Below are 17,986 nucleotides of genomic sequence, written 5' to 3' on the forward strand. Positions count from 1 at the left end.
AAAGTTTTGGGTCACTTAGGAATGTCCTAGTTTTTGAAACAAAAGCACATTTTTTGTCCATTAAAATAACATCAAATTGAACAGAAATATAGTGTAGACAACTAAATGTGCTTATCTTTCAAAAACAAGGAAATTTCTAAGTGACCCAAAACTTTTGAATGGTAGTGTATATATATATATTTCCACACTATGAGGTTGAACAAAAATATGCCCTTGTAGTGTAAGAGCTATTTGAAATGACTGCCTGACATTTCAGCCTGTTGTGGTGGGATGTAGTTTTGGCCTGCCTGGTGACATCATCATGTCGTAAATTTGTTAATAGACCAATAACAGATATTTTTGGGTTTTCCCCTCCCTACTCCAGACAGTCCTAGCAAAATTATTGATTGAGAAAGTGTTCTTTGCTAAGAAGCATTTTTTTCTTCTCTTTTTGACCATTTTAATTTAAAACAATCACAGTAAGGTACTTAATTGTTACCCAGAAAGGATTTGATATTGAGATAAAAACGGCTGCATTGGACCTTTAATAGAGAGGATGCTAACAATAGGTCATGTGTGGCAATCTGAACTTCAGGGCCTGGAGGGCAATTATGTTTGGTCATTGGTGTGGGTTTTCACATAAACCTAGATGGTTATATCTCTTTAACAATCAGTAAAGGAACCGGCAACCTAGCAATACATTCTAAAACAATGTTGACACATGAGGCAGCAGCCAATGAAGCGGCAGATGTCCAATTGAAACGTTTTCTCCTTGATAACGTTTTGAGGTTAACCAGTTAATGTAAATGAGTTACAGCAGCAGAGATATCACCAACCTTGCCCCCCCCCCCCGGGTTCTATTTCACCAAACCGACTCACCTGATCGCCCTCAAACAGCCTTGGCCCTTGTCCATGTGCCCAACATCATGCCAGCGCCATTACGGGATAAACAATGACCCCTTGTTTCACTAACAGCAGCCTATTCAACCTTATTAAACTTTTATATGTCATTTAATAGAGCTGTAATGTCGGCCTATCGCACCTGTCAATTACATGGTAAAGAGAAACCTGGTCATCTGCTTTGGTGTCATGCTGTCTTCTGAATTCTTTAGCCAGCCGTCAACACCGTGGTGGCGATGGGAATGGATGTGACCCTGCCGGAGAGGACACAAGTGAACAACAATACTCCATGACAGCTCTGTCTTCATGTCTTACCATTTGGGCTACGTGAGAGGGCTGGAGTTTTTCAAGGTGGTCATGTAATACAAGGAAGGGAGGAAGCAGCAGTAGATTGTGTGGGGGCGGCCATCTTGGTTCATTGCGTTGTAAACAAAGGCTGTTTTCGCTCGTTTGGCGTCGTGGGTTCGTCAATCTTTAGAGTGACGTGGACCGTGGAGTGTCTGATGATGCTTGTTGTTGTATCTCCAGAGATGAGCCAATTCAGGACAGACGTCCTTACCTCAAACAATGGAAAACACAAATAGCATGGCAATTTCTTTGAACTGCTCGGTTTGATGTCGGGTCACTTCCTGTTCAAAGCTGCCAATTATATGGATTGGAGGATTTTAAAAACATCCATTATCATGTCGCCTTCCCAATATTATCCTGAATTCATTTAGCTATTCCAGAAACCAGAAGGTCATGTTTGGGTTGTCTGTTCTGCCTAGTTGTCCTTGTTCTGCCTAGTTGTCCTTGTTGACACTAGATGGTTTCTAATGAAAGTGAGGGACTTAATCCCACAATAAACCTTGGCTGCAGCCAACCCAACTGCCTCAAAACCTGAAGAGGATTTTACATGGAGTTTAGAAGGAGGTGATCAATTGAACACGCTTATCTCCTTTCCTTTGCTTTTCGATAACACAAAGTCACGCAATTGCTAGAAAATAAAATGTAGCCTAGTGGCCTAGGTGCATGCTTTACCTTCTCTGAGAGTCATTTATTCAGCATTTTTTTGGAGAGGTTGATCCTGGGTCAATCATATGTTGTCCTTTTCTCACTAGCCCCGTTTATAACTGGTTCTAGCATGCATCCTTTGTGTCCTGATATTGTTCACATTCTGATTGTGCCCACATTTGTTTGACGGGTGTAGACAATCAAAAGACACATTGTGATCTGATTGTGATCAGATTTCCTGATCACCTCCAGAGGTAGTCGGAGACCCATTGTGTCTGGACACAGGATCTGGACAGTGAAACCATTTAAATCATCATTATATTGCCTTCTAAAATCATTGACAGGTGGCACCATTGGCTTATGGCATACATTTTTCTTAAAATTAAATCTTATTTTGAAAGAATATCTGTAAAATAATGTGCATATGGGGAGGGACCAGGAAATCTGGTCACAATGCAGACACAGCAGATGGATGATGTAAGTGACACGTTTGAAAATGTGGGCACAATCGGAATGTGGACAAGATCAGGACACATGTTAGAAGCAGGTATAAATGGTGCTAGGCATTGTGGTCAGCCTAACCAATGTCTTTCATTGACTCAGGACCTAAAAGAGGGGTCGTGCTAAGTCCTCACTATGGGGCATATGTTACAGATCAGAGTGTTGTTATGATGACCCTGAGGGATTGTAAAATAAGATGTATTTTATTGTTAATTAACTTGCAGAGAATTTAAATGTGTCTTTATGATCATACGCCAACCCCCTGAGACAAACACACCCCGAGGGATTGGAAGCAATGGGTCATCCGCAGTGCAGCGCCTCTGGAGCAATTGTAGGGGGTTTAGGGCCTTGTGCACGGGTGATGGTAACTAGGATGATGCCAGCAACCCTCTGGCTCGCTTCTCTAACCTACCAGTGGCTGGCTATAGTGTACACCTGACCACAGCCTACAGCGATGATGCATCCACCAGAAATGTTTGTAAGGTTTTAAATGATATCAAACTCAACTGTTTATATTTTCCAGTGATGAAGACATGGATGTCTCATGGTATGGCGGGGATTGCAAAATGGGTCAATTTTGAGCACCTTTTATTTCCTGAATGTTTTGGCATTCATGTCCAAAAAGTAACTTTCTGATCACTTCTTCCATTGGCAAACATGTAACAACAGTTTTGTTTAAATCCAAAGGGATGCTGTCAAAAAGGGATTGAATTCAAAAATGGATTTACCCACTTACAGGACCGGGCTTATAGCCCGTTAATAGGGATGTCTTTCTGTCAGCCTCAAAGTGTTCTCCTTAGTCCCCTGCACAATGACAACGTCAATAAGAGCCCTGCACTTGAAACACTTCAGCCGCTCGTATGTGTCGCAAGCTGAAGACAAGGACGTGAAGTGTTGGAAGGTTTAAACTGATGTGCTAAGATAATGACGTTATGGATATATTTGGGAATATTGCGAGAATGCAGACATTATGAACTGACATCTATACAGGGCAATGGAACGAGTGAGATACATAGTGATGTCTCAAAAGACGTCAAGAACAAGTACTCCCTGACTTTATTTTTATTTATTTTTTATCTCATAGCAATCTGATGAGAATGTAATGTGGTTTCAGACAATCGGAGCATCCAGGACTGAAACGATCTATTGTAAAAAAAAAAAAAATGTTTTTTTTTAAACAACTACATGGCCTACATTCCACAGGCCTGATTCCTATCAAGGCTATGGTCTATGTTAGTGTAACCTGAGTCCAACATTATCCCGTGTTAGTTTTTTTCATTGACAGTAAGGATAGGTAGTGATAAGAATAGCCCTTTCGTGGTGTGACACTGGCTGCTCCGCTAATGTTGAATGTGCAGCATGCCAGCTATGTGCATGTGATGGATGACTGAACTGCATTTCCCCCCTCAATCACGAGTGCATAACACAGCAGATAGTGTGGAGGCACAACAGCCTGCCAGACAGGCTGCCAGCAGAGAGAGAGAGGGGAGACAAACTGGGGTAGGCAGAAGTACAAAGGGCTGGATTCAATCCGTAGTGCCGAAGATCGGACGTTTTTAACCGTGAAAACACTGGTTTTAAATTTCAATCCCGCTATAACGCCGATCTTCTACGGATTGAATCCAGCCCTTAGTCAACCAGCGTTGCAATGCAGATTAATATTGTTTAGTTTCCCTGGTTAGTGTCTCTAAAAATTTACTAAGGTAAAACAAATGTTTTTGATAATGGTGGGCCAATGTGTCTGGCAATAGTAAGAGATGCGTTTGTGGGTAAATGTAGTCAAGTGCATTTGACAACGAAATCAGGGTTTTTTCTTTACTCAGGTAGAAAATAAGCAACATGATCACCCAGTGCCACGTGCATTCTATCAGACAGTAGAAGTGGGGGGACCAGGGAGTCATAAAAAGGGATGGCTGGATGACACTGTTGGACGATCTAGAAGACATTGCGGAAGAAGAGACCGTGGGCCCTGCCCATGTTGGCCTCAGTCCCCAGACGGTGACCCATCTGCCAGGACGGCTCATAAGTCCCCGGTCCTGGAGTCCTCTGCCAAACAAGGTCAACAAACAAACACTCACTAAAAAAAGCACAGCTAGCTCGGTCTTCACGTATCATTACTGTGGAAGAGAGAATAGCATACCATACCAAGCATTAAAAATGACCGTTTCTGTTTACATTTTTATAACTATCTGAAGTGACATTATGCTTAGGAGAGTGTGACTACTCTCAATGGTGATGAAGGTGACTCTGTGTGTGTGAGTGTGTGAGTGTGAGTGTGAGTGTGAGTGTGAGTGTGAGTGTGAGTGTGAGTGTGTGTGTGTGTGTGTGTGTGTGTGTGTGTGTGTGTGTGTGTGTGTGTGTGTGTGTGTGTGTGTGTGTGTGTGTGTGTGTGTGTGTGTGTGTGTGTGTGTGTGTGTGTGTGTGTGTGTGTGTGTGTGTGTGTGTGTGTGTGTGTGTATGTGTGTATGTGTGTGTGTGTGTGTGTGTGTGCGCGTGCGCGTGCGTGAGCTCACCGAGCGCACACTGTGAAGACGGGGCACAGTGGATCTGAAACAGGACGTGACTCCTATGGTCGGGCCCGTCCTTATGTTGTAATGTCCAGGAGCAGGGCCCTCTCTCTGAACACAAACAGGAACCATTTGATTCACTATTTACAATAGGCCAACTCACTCACACAGGCAAAGAAAACTGCTCAGAGGGACCACGGTTGAATGGTTGTCTTGAGGATTATTTACTGGCACGAATCCCGATTGCATAAGTATTCAAGGTCTAAAGCTGGAAGTTGGATCAGTGAGGCAGTTCACATTGTATGGCTTATTTATACTTGATCCACGGCATATACGTTATATGAATTACGTGAGGTTCAAACGACTTTATTTCAATAGCTTCCAGCTCTCATTTTCCCCTGCTGCCCACTAACACACGGTGTTGGCCACAAGCAGAAAATAGCACACAGCCTATCCTAGCCTTTCCCGTTCCTGACATAAAACGTTTTTACGTCGCTGAGCCGGTAATCCATCCCCAGCCCTCCTGATGCGGTGATTCATAGCACAAAGAACGAGAGAAGAAGAAGAAAAGCAGCCTTTCTATGTCCCTGAGCTCAGACTAGCTGGCTATAGCTATCATTATTTGCCATTTGATTGCGCTGGGCAAGTTCACTTGATCCCCACCCCCCCACCCTCGCCTGCCCGCCAGCCCTCAGGGGAGCTGATCTGCGGCGAAGGTGTTAATGCAGGTGTATTTCACAGGAGCTTTTAGAAAGGACACAGAGGACCAAAGCACACTCGCCTGCCCATGATGAGCTGTCCTGGTGATCTGCCTCTGTGCAAGGCGCCTGGCCTACTTTTTGCCGCTGTCGGAGCGAGCGCCACATTCTCCCGGTGTGGCACAGATAACTGGCCCATGCCGCACATTAATTATGTGTATCAAGAAGGACCATGCCGCAGCGGAGGTCCTCGACACCTCTATTCCCATAGATACGCCACGTGTGCATAGTGCAGATACCCCGAGCTGTTCTCTTCGACCACAAAACTTTATCAGAGGCCATGGCCAAACAATAAAGATTTTATATAGATGATACCAGATAGGAATAAATAAAATAAAGCCTCCAAACATGGTTTGTTCGGAGTTGCATCTGCACAGACACTGCACAGTGCACACAAACAAATCTGGGGCACATTTAGGCCCGAGGATGAAGAAATTAAGTCAAATCACGAGAAAAAGAAAAAAAAACTCTTTGTTGAGTTTGCAATGCCTTAAACCCTGGGGATATTTCTATGTGAATATGTGAAAATCTATTTCACATTTGGAGCCTGCAAAGAGAAATCACCAAAAAAATCCTCCGTTGCTCATTTCAATGAGATTGATAGGGATTCGCTGGCTGACTATTTTCAGTGTAAAACATTAAGACTCTGTGACCCTTGACCCCCTGATATATGGCGAACCTGCTTCAATTCGTCAAGCAGACAGCTGTCTGAATGGCTGTGGCTACAAATATGATTGCCACGGGACTTGTTGAACTGTTTAACCTTTGACAATAAACTTGCTTTGGACGAGCCCTGACACACCAGTAGCGGTGAAAAAAAGCTCCCTACTACATAGTAATGGCACCCTTGAGATGTCCCAACACATTTCCTTCTCTGTTAACGCGAGAGAGCTGCCAACACCGCTCAAATATGTGCGGACGCACTTGCTGCATACTGCAGCACACACAGTGCAACCGAACATGAAACATTAATCAACACAGTGCCATAATAGGCATCAAACGCGGTCAGAGATAATATACCGTAACCTCCATAACATACTGTAGGTCTCTAACAGACTCGGTTATGGGTGTCATAACCAAACCGACTGAAACACGTAGGTCTGCAGGCCCTTGTTGGCAACGTAATTGGCTTAGTCATAGCTAGTGGAGACTAGATACTCACAGGCAGAAAGCTGGCACGCTGCACTGCCGAACGAAACATCACGTGTCTGCAAGGAGAGAAGAGAGAGAGAGTGGTTCGAGAGGAGAATAGGTGCTGTAGAGAAGAGGCCAGACCTGTTGTGTGGTACTGGAAAGGAGAGGTCAGGTGGTTATTTGTACAGGAAAAAGATATCAAGGGGATGATTCATATATCAAGGAGATGAATCAGAGGCAGTCTGCTTGCTGTGATTCAAAGGATGAGTTGAAAGTGTAAAAATGATGATAGATTGTGCAGGACAGGTGCTTACTTGCAGGGTATCTTGGGCACTGGTTTCTGGGTCACATTGTAGTGGCATGGTGAAAGGTCTATTTCCTGGACAAAGATGGACAATATAAAACATGCAGGTTAAAAGGTCAAATAAAACTGCATTATTAGAAGATACATGAATGCTGATAACAGCCCCTTCTCCACGCCTCCTTTTCCCCACACCACCTCCCCTGGTCCCCCTCCTCTTGTCCCCTTCCCATCCTCTCCCCACCTTGTCGCGGATACCCAGAGTGTAGTTTTTTGGGCGGGGGCAGCTCTTAAAGGAGTAGGAGGCCTGGCATTGGAGGGCCTCCTGGGTGGAATCAGTGAAGCAATAGGCTCCCGGCAGCAGTAAGTCCCCCTTACGCATCTGCATCTTGGTGTCTCTCCCCGTACCCTTAAAGCCATACGTCCTACGGACCGGGTTCAGGCCAGCCTCCTCAATGAAGTCCCGGATGTGGTAACTCCCAGGGATGGGCGTATCCTGGAGGGATGCGAATGAGAGGAAAATTTATTTTTTGAAAAATATCTCCTGCACACATGATTTCCCGCATATACGGGAAAAGGAGATTGAGAAGGCATTTTTGGACAGCATCATCTTTAAATGCACTGGATAGAGAGTTTTATCTAATCTTTTAATATTACATAAATTCTACATAATTCCATAATCTTAATAGTAAAACTGTGTGAAGATGCTTGACTGAAACCAACTGTTGTTGTTTCCCCTCTGAAAATACCTACTTTCAAAGTACCCATCCACCATCTGCCTCTGTCACACTGGTCCCCTTTCTCATTGCCCTGTAGATGCAAGATAGACCAAACAGTAAAAAAGGCTTGTTTATGGACTGTATTTTTAGGAATATGTGACAAAATAACCGACTTAATTTATTTCTACATCTACCTCTACATTTTAGTGACATTTTAGTCATGAATACCTATAGCTACTGTATTTCTTTGCCAAGAGACTGAATCCAACTTCAGTGTACAGTCATAATATCCTATGACTGCCAACTCCTCCTGACTGCAAAGATGATAACACTTCACAGGCTATTTCTGCTCTCAACAAACCTCTTTTCTCATGACAAAGATACAAAATAACACTGACTAGTCTCAAGCTTACCCTCTCCTCTGTCCTGCATGATGCACCATCGCGGGATATGTCACTAACTTTGGACATATTCTTTCCTACGGTCATTGTTTTCCCAGTACTGTGTGTATGTTCTTCGCCGTCGGCTGTTTGCTCTCACAGAGATAAAGTTGCAGCTTCTCAGACCGTGACTGTTACTAGTAGCAGCCCCACCAACAATCCATTTTTCAACAGGCTGACACTGTGAGATGCAGCAGACACTGTGTGACCCAGGTCAAAGTTTAAGATGTTGATAATGACACAAATGAATATTGTCATAGTTACTGTGCCAGTGTTCCCTTTGTAACGTCACACAGGCCTACTGCACGACCAGGTTAAAAATGTGTCATAAATGGTTTCCTAGTGGCATGTCACAATAGGATAATATGTTATGGTGTGACAATTATCTTTAAGCTACTTTTTGGCAGGTTAGTTGTAATCCCATCTGGATTTTTAAATAAGTGTGAATGGCTGTGCTTAGACAGTCAGCCCAATTCTGTTATTTTTTTCACTAATCTGTATTTTGACCAATCAGATCAGCTCTGAAAAAGATCTGATGTGATTGGTCAAAATACCAATTTGTGAAAAACAGATCAGAATTGGGTTGCCTGTGTAAACGCAGCCACAGAGTATCAGTGAGAATGAGTGGTATGCAGCTATTACTAGATGCATAGCACACTTGGTCATATAGACACATCATGTATGTATGAAAACCCATCGTAAAATAAAGTTAGTAGTTCTTATTAGACATTATATCAGATTTCTTCTCAGAGGGTTATGGCCAGGTTGAATAACTAAAGTAAGGGGCCCCCTATATTATAAGCACTTGTCTCTAGTGGCCTAGTCCAAACTTTCTTCGCCTCATAGCACATACAGCTGAGTGATATGCAGTGTAAGTGCTGTGCAACACACTATGAACCAGAACTAAAAAACATAATCTAGATTGGAGAGCCTGCTAAGATATTTGTGGGAGCAGAAGCAAAATGTTCTGCCCCGTTGCTAAGCTACATGGAGCATATGATTTCAAGTAGCCAGGAATTCATGTTTACACTGCTTGTCAAGGGAGTCTCATGTCATGTTTCATGTTTTTAATGTCACATGCACAAGTACAGTGAAAGGCCTTTATTGCAAGCTCTAACCCCAACGATGCATTAATCAATAACATTGTAAGACTAAAAATAACAAGGTAGAACAAAAACACACAATAAGAAATAATATAAGAAATCAGAAGAACATGATAAAGTAAGTAAACATACTATACACAGGGTCATTTCCAGTACCATATTTACAATGTGCAGGGATACTGGATCGATAGAGGTAGATATGTATAGAGGTATGGTGACTAAGCATCAGGATATATGAGAAACAGAGTAGCAGCAGCCTATATGATGATTGTATGTGAGTGGGTGTGTGTAGAGTCAGTATAAATGTATGTGCGTTTTATGTGTGTGTGTCAGCAAATTATAGAGTGAGTGTTTGTATTTGTGTTGGAGTATCAGTGTGCATAGCGTGTAGGGCCCTATGAGTGTTTAGATGTAATCGGTGTGAAATGGCTAGCTATTTAGCAATGCACGCTAACAGTGTTAGCGTGATGTCACATGCTCTGAGACCTTGACGTAGCTGTTTCCCTTGCTCTGCAAGGGTCGCGGCTTTTGTGGGGCGAAAGATAACGATGCTTTGAAGGTGACTATTGTCACTGGGGCAAGGGGAGGGACGCAAGACACACTGATACATAGAGACAGTGCAAAATCAAGAATAAAATACAAAGGTCAACTCAGATAGTCCTTGAAGCTATTTAGTTAGCTATTTAGCAGTCTTATGGCATGGGGATAGAAGCTGTTCAGGAGCTTGTTGGTGTCAGACTTGATACGCCGGTAACCGCTTGCCTTGCGGTAGCAGAGAGAACAGTCTATGGCTTTGGGTGGTTGGAGTCTTTAACGATTTTCCAGGCCTTCCTTCCACAACACCTGATATAAAGGTCCTGGATGGCAGGGAGCTCGGCCCCAGTGATGTTATTCGGGAGTCCGCACCACCCTCTGTAGAGCCATGTGATCGAGGGAGGTGCTATTGCCATACCAAACAGTGATGCAGCCAGTCAAGATGCTCTCAATGGTACAGCTTCAGAACTTGTGTGTGATTTGGACACCGAGGAGTTGAAGCTCTCGACCAGCTCCACTGCAGCCCCGTCGATGTGGATGATGGTGTTGTAGTCGTGAGTGAACAGGGAGTACAGGAGGGGACTAAGTACACACCCCTGTGGGGTCCCCGTGTTGAGGGTCAGTGTGGCGGAGGTGATGTTGCCTACCCTCACCACTCGGGGTTGGCCCGTCAGAAAGTCCACAATCCAGTTGCAGAGGGAAGTGTTCAGTCCCAAGGTCCTAAGCTTGGTGACGAGCTTGGAGGGGACAATGGTGTTGAACGCTGAGATGTAGCCAATGCAACAGCATTGTCATATAGGTATTGCTCTTATCTAGGTGGTTGAGGGCAGTGTGGAGTGCAATTGAGATGGTGTTGTCTATGGATCTGTTGGGGCAGTATGCAAATTGTTGGTGTGTGCCATAACCAGCCTATCAAAGCACTTACGGATGCTACAGGACGGTAATCATTGTGGCAGTTCACCCTGGAATATCATCGGGCCTGCGGCAGTGGCGGTTGGTGCTGTTTAAGATGAGGGAGGATGATATACAATGGGGCAAAAAAGTATTTAGTCAGCCACCAATTGTGCACGTTCTCCCACTTAAAAAGATGAGAGAGCCCTGTAAGAAGCAACCTTCAACCATAGATTAACTTTAGCATGATCTATACTTCAACCCTTGAGTGGCTGGGTTAGTAGTTAGCCAACTAGCTATAAAACACTCCTGGAAACTAAGTAAAATAATCACATTTTTGCTGACTTGCGAGAGCATCGCCAAGATGCTGGAAGAGCTTATGCTGCAACGTCCTCCTGAAGTTGTCATAATTAGTATTTAAGTCTATGGAAGGGGGTGAGAACCATGAGCCTCCTAGGTTTCAATATTGAAGTCAATGTAAGCAGAGGAGGACAGAAGCTAGCTGTCCTCTAGCTACACCATGGTGCTACCCTACAGAGTGCTGCTGAGGCTAATGTAAGACCTTTATTTCAAAAGTGTTTAAATTATTTGGTGACAATTATATTTGGTATAGTATTATCTAAAAAGGTTAACTTTAGTGTTTCTCATTTATGAAATTCACTGATGGTCCTCTCCTTCCTCTGAGCCTTCATTTGCCCATGGCCTTGGGGGTATTGACCTGATTAGACTTAACTCACTTTGGCCTCAGAGCAAGATCACCAAATCTTCTGGGTCAGCAGAATGTTAGACTAAAAAAGGAACACACGATCCAAGGTTTAATCTTGTCAAATCTGTCAAGACCATCTGCAGATTTGCATCTCATTAAACTGGATAACAAGTCACACATTCAACACCTTACTGAGAAGGAAAAACAAGTTTATGATCATTTTTAGAGCTGGTCTCACCATATACTACCCTCTCAAGGTGAGAAACACAGGTGTCAAATGCATTTTTGTGCACTGTCATACTTAGGGTTCTCAAAAGTATGTTATTGAGTAATCCTATTGCCTTGCTGACAAAGAGCAACCTTTCCAGGCCCACTCGTCAAAGTGCTGTATGGTAATTCCTGATTGACCGTTAACTAGAACTTCAGTAAGTCACCATGCAGGGTGACCAGTACAGAGGATCAAGAAGCACAGGTGAGTTACACAATAGCTTTATTTCATCGTCAAACTTAGCATCTCTGCAAATTAACAAGTTCAACATTTAACAAATGAGCGCTGTTCCATTTACAGCCTTTGTGCCAACATGCATACCTGCGATTCAAGCATCTCGTGATGAAGACTTGTGCCAAAGACACAAGGCAGTCAACTTCTGCCTAGTACCAAGCCAATATGATCAGATAATGCCGCCAGTTAGCAAAAGACCTGGACAGTAAATTGATAAACTAATATTAGAAATATAATCCTTTGATCCATCAAGTCAATTTAATTTTAAAGGACTACAAATTTGATCAGAGCTTAGCTGAAAGTTAAGAGGCATTGGCTGAGACATTCTGTGCTCATGGAATTTACCTGATCACGTTAGTAAATATCAAGGCCTATGCTAAATGAATGTTTATCAAAACAAACAGCTTTCCTTCATACAAAAGATCACTATTACACAACAGCAACAATCCATTACGGTTGAGAAAAGACAATTTTCAAATCTGGGTAAATTGTAAATTTTATTGGAAAACAAAAATATACAACTTGGAATGGATTATTTGAAGCATGGCCAAAGGCCATAAAAAAGTAGTGAGTAAAACATTAAAAAGCATAGTAAGATTAAAACAAAGTAATTTTCTGGTAAAGAACAGCAGATACAAAAAGAGTTTAAGTGTACCTACAAGATACACCTGTGTAGTTTTTTTTAAATTCTTTGCAGTAGTGCAATGCTGAGAGATTTCCATATACACTTTGTCCGTAGTCCATGCAGTGTTACTCCTCTAGGCCATTTCCATGGCAACATAGCTGCCCCAAGTGACAGGTCACCAATGTTGCCACGCGTCCAGAACGGAGCCGACGTGACAATTCTAAGCGCTCGCCAACCCCTGGGGCTGCGACAGGCACCCGTTTGAACAACCACACCGTCACTCCAAAACACGAGGACAGCAAAAGAAAGGGACATGGGGACTCGGAGCCTATGCAGTTTACATGCAGTTCCTTTGGACAGCAGGGAGGGGGGGATATTAAGATTTTACAGATAAATTCCACAGAAAAAAAAGGCAAGTTATTTATACAACATCTGTACAAGGCCTTCACTTCGCCGTCATCATTTGTACGAACTCTGCAAGGGAGAGAAATAAAGAGCCAATGTTACTCTTTCTATGTCCAAAAGTGGGTTCTTCCACCTGTTTAATTCATATTTTGTACCAACCTTCATAATTGACCTGGCCATCTCCATCAATGTCTGCTTCTCGGATCATCTCATCAACTTCCTCATCGGTCAGCTTCTCCCCAAGGTTTGTCATCACATGGCGCAGCTCAGCAGCACTTATGTAACCATTCCCATCCTAGAGCAGAGCACACGTTGGTTGAAGAGCACTAACCCAATCGTTGTCAGGACGAAGGCAGATGGGAGTGTTACCTTGTCAAAGACACGGAACGCTTCTCTGATCTCCTCCTCGCTGTCTGTGTCCTTCATCTTTCTCGCCATCATGGTCAGGAACTCTGGGAAGTCTATCGTTCCATTACCTGGAGAGGGAACAAATGGGCTTAAAGAATATCTTGTGTGCAGTGCCACAAGAGGTGTTGCGTCAGAGCTGGCTCCTCACCATCAGCGTCCACCTCGTTGATCATGTCCTGCAGCTCAGCCTCTGTGGGGTTCTGGCCCAGAGAGCGCATCACGGTTCCCAGCTCTTTGGTGGTGATGGTGCCGTCGCCATCCTTATCAAAGAGCGAGAAAGCCTCTTTGAACTCTGCAGAGAGAATGAAACAAACAGTGAGGTCACCTGTTGGCAGTTCAAGAGGAAGACGTGACACAGGAAACAAAGACTTTGAGGGGGAGAAAGAGAAAAAAGGCACTATTAAACTCAACATTAACAGGGAGAATGTTCTGAATAAATATCAGCTCCTTGAAAACTCTGCATCAATACACCCCACCCTGAACCATGTCAGCTCAACACCCAAAACGTAATACATCACTCATGTTCCAGATGACAAACCAGCTAGCTGCATTACCATAAGCGTTTGGGTGTTCCAACACCGACTGTGCCATTTGTTTACACACAAAGGACCGACGGCATGAACAAACAGCAACGGGAGGATAGGAAGCAGAATGAATGACAAGCTGTTTGCCAGGAGCTTTGTTGAGCAGTTGCGGCATGCAGCAGCTTGTCAGAGTTGGGAAAACCAAGACGTGGCCTGCAGTTGAAAGTACTTTGTGATAGAGGAAATGTCTTTGTTGCAGGGGTATTGGGTAATAAATACTTTCTGCCACTGTCAAGAAATCCTTATGGGTCTACAAACACCCTAATTGCCTCCACTATACCAAACAGAAAAATAAGCCTAAACGTTAGTGAAGTCCTTTGAAATACACTGTACAAGACAGTATGTCAGGGGACACTTGCCTACAAATGACAATTTTCAAATGATGCTCTAGATAGGTAGCATGTCCTCAGCAAACACCATGAATCAGGATTTAGACTTTGAAAGCTTACACCAATAGGGATGTTAGTGTTAACCACTGAAAAATACATTTGACCAGCCATGCTTATCAGCATATTTTTCAAAATTGTGGCATTAACTTGGCACATGTGTATTTGTTAGTGGTCATGCATTTCATTTACCACACGCAAACAGAGCCTAGTTTGAAGAGGAATAGCCTATGATTTGTCCAACAGCTCGAGTAGCTCCTCAAAAAGCCTACTGGGGTGAAATCTGCTTTTGTAAGCCCAGTCATTACACAACAAATAATTTCAAATGCTATCACATGCTAACTTGTGGCCACGATTATAAAGGACCCATTTTTACTTCTCAATGTCAACTCGTAAAGCAACCCTCCTAGTCAAATGCACAGGCGACCATGTGAAAATCCATCCATAGAAACAATTTTATACAGACTTCCTCATGCCACTACCAGCATGTCTGTCCTGTTATTGGTTTTCATAGTCATTAAAAAAAAAAACATCATAGTTGCTATTAGATTCCACCTCTTCAGTAGACTCATCTGTAACTGCTAGCATTAGTCACAATTTAGACCAGGGATCCACGAGTTGCATTTTGGCAATGTTTGAAATTTAAAAATTGCATGCTCAATAATAGCCTTGACTGTAAAACAATTGCCAGCACTTAGTGAAAAAAGTACAGTACTTGTATGCATGCATAGTACGCATGCATGTATCAGGGGAAGAGGAAAAGGTTAACAGTCCATTTCTACAGCCTTATTTTGAGTCTAAGCAGTTAGCAGTAAAATGTGCTTCTCTTTACACAACTATGAAATAAATCCATCAGCATTTTCTGAAAGCTGAAGACCAAAACACGTGTCATGTCAACTTAAGTGGCTAGTGAAGTGAAAACCACTACAAACGAGGCATGACTTCCCCATGATTCATCACTGTCCTGGAGGGGAGCCACAACAGGGAAATCTCAGAAGAGCACACCAGTTTAAGTTCCTTGATACCGGCATTTACGGCAAGAGTTTATTTTTACTGGCGGAAAAGGCACGATTGTCAGCATTCCTGTCATTAACTAGCTAGCCGCATTCCATTCAACAGCGAGAGGACACACCCATGTCAAAGGCTGCCGCCAGCACAGTCTGGCAGTTGATCAAGGCATGGGACCTTATGATCACTTTCTGATTACATCATTTGTGACATGGAAACCATAAAAATGCAAAGTGTGTCACGTTCCATGAGTGAGTCCTGTAGACTGGGGCTTAAGGCCTGTCTAATTCTTGTTTTATGACCAGCTTGTCCAACGAAAGCCTTAAAAGGCAAAAATATAAATCCAATGCCGGGTAGGTGGGGGGAGCCACAGTGGGCCACGTGTCAGGGTAGGGACCAGATGAATACAATGCTGTCTTACCGGCAATCTGCTCCTCTGTTAGCTGATCAGCCTGGGGGGGGGGAAAGGAGAGGGAATTTAAAACTGGGCCACATGTGAAGTAGCTGACTACTGAGTCAACCTTAACGTTAGCTCTGGCCATCTACAAAGTTATCCTGCAGTTCTATGTATAGTCACATTAGCCAACATTCAGAAATATAGCTACTGCTAGCTATGAAGCTAGAACGTAAACTAACATGTCTTATCCCGCTTGCTACCCAATGCCAGAAGCAACCTTCAACCATAGATTAACTTTAGCATGATCTATACTTCAACCCTTGAGTGGCTGGGTTAGTAGTTAACCAACTAGCTATAAAACACTCCTGGTAACTAAGTAAAATAATCACATTTTTTGCAGACTTGCGAGAGCATCGCCAAGACTAAGGTTCACGGAAACATTAGCTAACGTTACTTTAGCTACGTAAAGTTAGCTGTTCTATCGGCCGTGATCCATGACGTTAGCTAGCTAGTTGCAGTAACTGTTAAAAAGTTATCTAGTTACTGTAGCTAACATCTCAAGTAGTTCGCATGTCAGCCAGGTACCCCTATTTGACCTAGCCAGGTCGCTCTCGTTTTGATGCCTACAAGGTTGATTACATTGTAAATGAAAGCGTTACCTAGCTACACCAAATTGGCGGTAATCTTTGCGAACGTTAAGTCTTTTCTAACCAGTTAGCTGGCTAATAACAATCAACATTGCACAGTGACTACCAGTTTGTATAATTCTAAGAGATGAGATTTCTTTAGTAACTGACTCAAGACAACGCCGGTACCTATGAATTAATTCCCGCGGCGACAAAACAAGGTTTGGCCATTCAAACGCAGTATGGCTGTCAAGAAAAAGACGTAAGGATAATCGCTGAAACATAAACGAGAAAGAACGTGACTTGCTTCACTTACCATTGCGATATACCGAGTAACAGCGGGATATAGAAAACAATTTTTTGGTCGCTAAACTTGCAACCTCGCGGAACGCACTGTCTGAAAGACAGTTTGACGCGCCTTTAACGGTTGTTCTTTAACTCCTCCCCCATGTGCTATCCCTCCGCCAACTTCGTTTCTCGTCATTTTCTCAATTAGTAAAATCACGCATTTATTAGCATTCAAAAATGATATGAAATGTAAAATGACCTCGACTCTGTAAATATTTTCCCGACATTAATTTATATCCCAATATATAAACAAAAAAGTGCCTGTAGCATACTGAACTAGCTAAGTGCGCATGTATACTTTCTGCTAGTCAGTGAAAAGTACAAGACGTAGTTGGATGAAATAGCTAGCTCTGATTGGTGGGTTTGTACCTGCAATGCGTCACTGCTTGGATTTGGTCTGCGGCTGCATTGTAGTCCACACAGACATGGAATTGCCACAGGCAAAGCATAGAAGATGTAGCAGTCTGTAGTGTAGGAATGATCTCGTAGATTGAATATCATACATAAGGCTGTAGATGGAAGTGACATGCATTCCGTTTCAGAGAGCTGCTCATTATTATAATATACATTGCACAGACTCCATGATCCACTTTTTCTGGTGGGGACCGTTTTCAAAAAAGGTAGTGCCACCGCTTTCAGAATCAACACATTTTATTATATTTTATTGCATCTCCAATTCAGTGAAACATGTTGGGAAAGAGATTCTAGATCAGGGGTGTCAAACTGGTGTTGCCCTAGGATGCTGCATCAGGTCTTTAACGAGGTCTAGAGGGCTGCACTGAAAATGTGTTATATTTCCTCACTGTCAAAATTTCAACCAACACAAACCCCTCTCTCTAATATAGCCCCACCAAGCCAAACAGAACTGACTCCAACCACACATGACCATCTTTTCCTCTTTATATTTTATTTCGTTTTCACTTAACTTCACTACTACCTATCTTTAATTTCCCTACTTTACATTTATTTAGGGCCTACAACAACTATCTTAAACATGCTATTTATCCCTTTAGCATTAAACTGTGTGATAATTAATATAACTAACCCTTCCCCATATTTGCTACCCTTACCCTAATACGGGTTCTTATCCTCTAAACCAGTGGTTCCCAAACTTTTTATAGTCCCGTACCCCTTCAAACATTCAACCTCCAGCTGCGTACCCCCTCTAGCACCAGGGTCAGCGCACTCTCAAATGTTGTTTTTTGCCATCCTTGTAAGCCTGCCACACACA

General features: G+C 43.1%; 2 protein-coding genes across 3 annotated transcripts; both read right to left on the reverse strand.

Moving 5' to 3' along the window:
- Positions 1–3,429: 3,429 nt before the first annotated feature.
- Positions 3,430–8,353, reverse strand: stpg4 (sperm-tail PG-rich repeat containing 4). Its single transcript, XM_020479931.2, has 7 exons — positions 8,206–8,353; positions 7,827–7,883; positions 7,318–7,569; positions 7,087–7,151; positions 6,801–6,846; positions 4,887–4,991; positions 3,430–4,419 (listed from the first exon to the last, which is right to left on the reverse strand). The coding sequence occupies exons 1-7, from the start codon at positions 8,278–8,280 to the stop codon at positions 4,309–4,311; spliced, it is 711 nt and encodes a 236-aa protein (XP_020335520.1). The 5' UTR covers positions 8,281–8,353; the 3' UTR covers positions 3,430–4,308.
- A 3,586-nt stretch (positions 8,354–11,939) lies between these two features.
- calm2a (calmodulin 2a (phosphorylase kinase, delta)) lies at positions 11,940–17,068 on the reverse strand. Of its 2 annotated transcripts, XM_020481558.2 has the most exons (6): positions 16,724–17,068; positions 15,806–15,836; positions 13,555–13,698; positions 13,368–13,474; positions 13,158–13,293; positions 12,447–13,067 (listed from the first exon to the last, which is right to left on the reverse strand). In XM_020481558.2, the coding sequence occupies exons 1-6, from the start codon at positions 16,724–16,726 to the stop codon at positions 13,039–13,041; spliced, it is 450 nt and encodes a 149-aa protein (XP_020337147.1). In that variant the 5' UTR covers positions 16,727–17,068; the 3' UTR covers positions 12,447–13,038. The 2 variants fall into 2 exon arrangements, with proteins under 2 accessions (XP_031679251.1, XP_020337147.1); XM_031823391.1 differs by having other exon boundaries at positions 11,940–13,067; positions 13,555–15,836; positions 16,724–16,806.
- Between the last annotated feature and the right edge of the window lie 918 nt (positions 17,069–17,986).

This window comes from Oncorhynchus kisutch, linkage group LG4 (assembly GCF_002021735.2).
Source record: "Oncorhynchus kisutch isolate 150728-3 linkage group LG4, Okis_V2, whole genome shotgun sequence".
Classification (NCBI taxonomy): domain Eukaryota; kingdom Metazoa; phylum Chordata; class Actinopteri; order Salmoniformes; family Salmonidae; genus Oncorhynchus; species Oncorhynchus kisutch.

Bases quoted from the DNA above. Each gene is read 5' to 3' on its own strand.
- stpg4 (XM_020479931.2), bottom strand. From the start codon at position 8,280: ATGACCGTAGGAAAGAATATGTCCAAAGTTAGTGACATATCCCGCGAT. The intron at 4,992-6,800 runs GTGAGTATCTAG...GTTTGTGTTCAG, and splicing joins AGCGTGCCAGCTTTCTGCCT to AGAGAGGGCCCTGCTCCTGG. The intron at 4,420-4,886 runs GTGAGCTCACGC...CTTGTTTGGCAG, and splicing joins GTCTTCACAGTGTGCGCTCG to AGGACTCCAGGACCGGGGAC.
- calm2a (XM_031823391.1), bottom strand. From the start codon at position 13,819: ATGTTGAGTTTAATAGTGCCTTTTTTCTCTTTCTCCCCCTCAAAGTCT. The intron at 13,475-13,554 runs GTGAGGAGCCAG...TTCCCTCTCCAG, and splicing joins CAACGAGGTGGACGCTGATG to GTAATGGAACGATAGACTTC. The intron at 13,068-13,157 runs GTTGGTACAAAA...TCTCCCTTGCAG, and splicing joins TGGCCAGGTCAATTATGAAG to AGTTCGTACAAATGATGACG.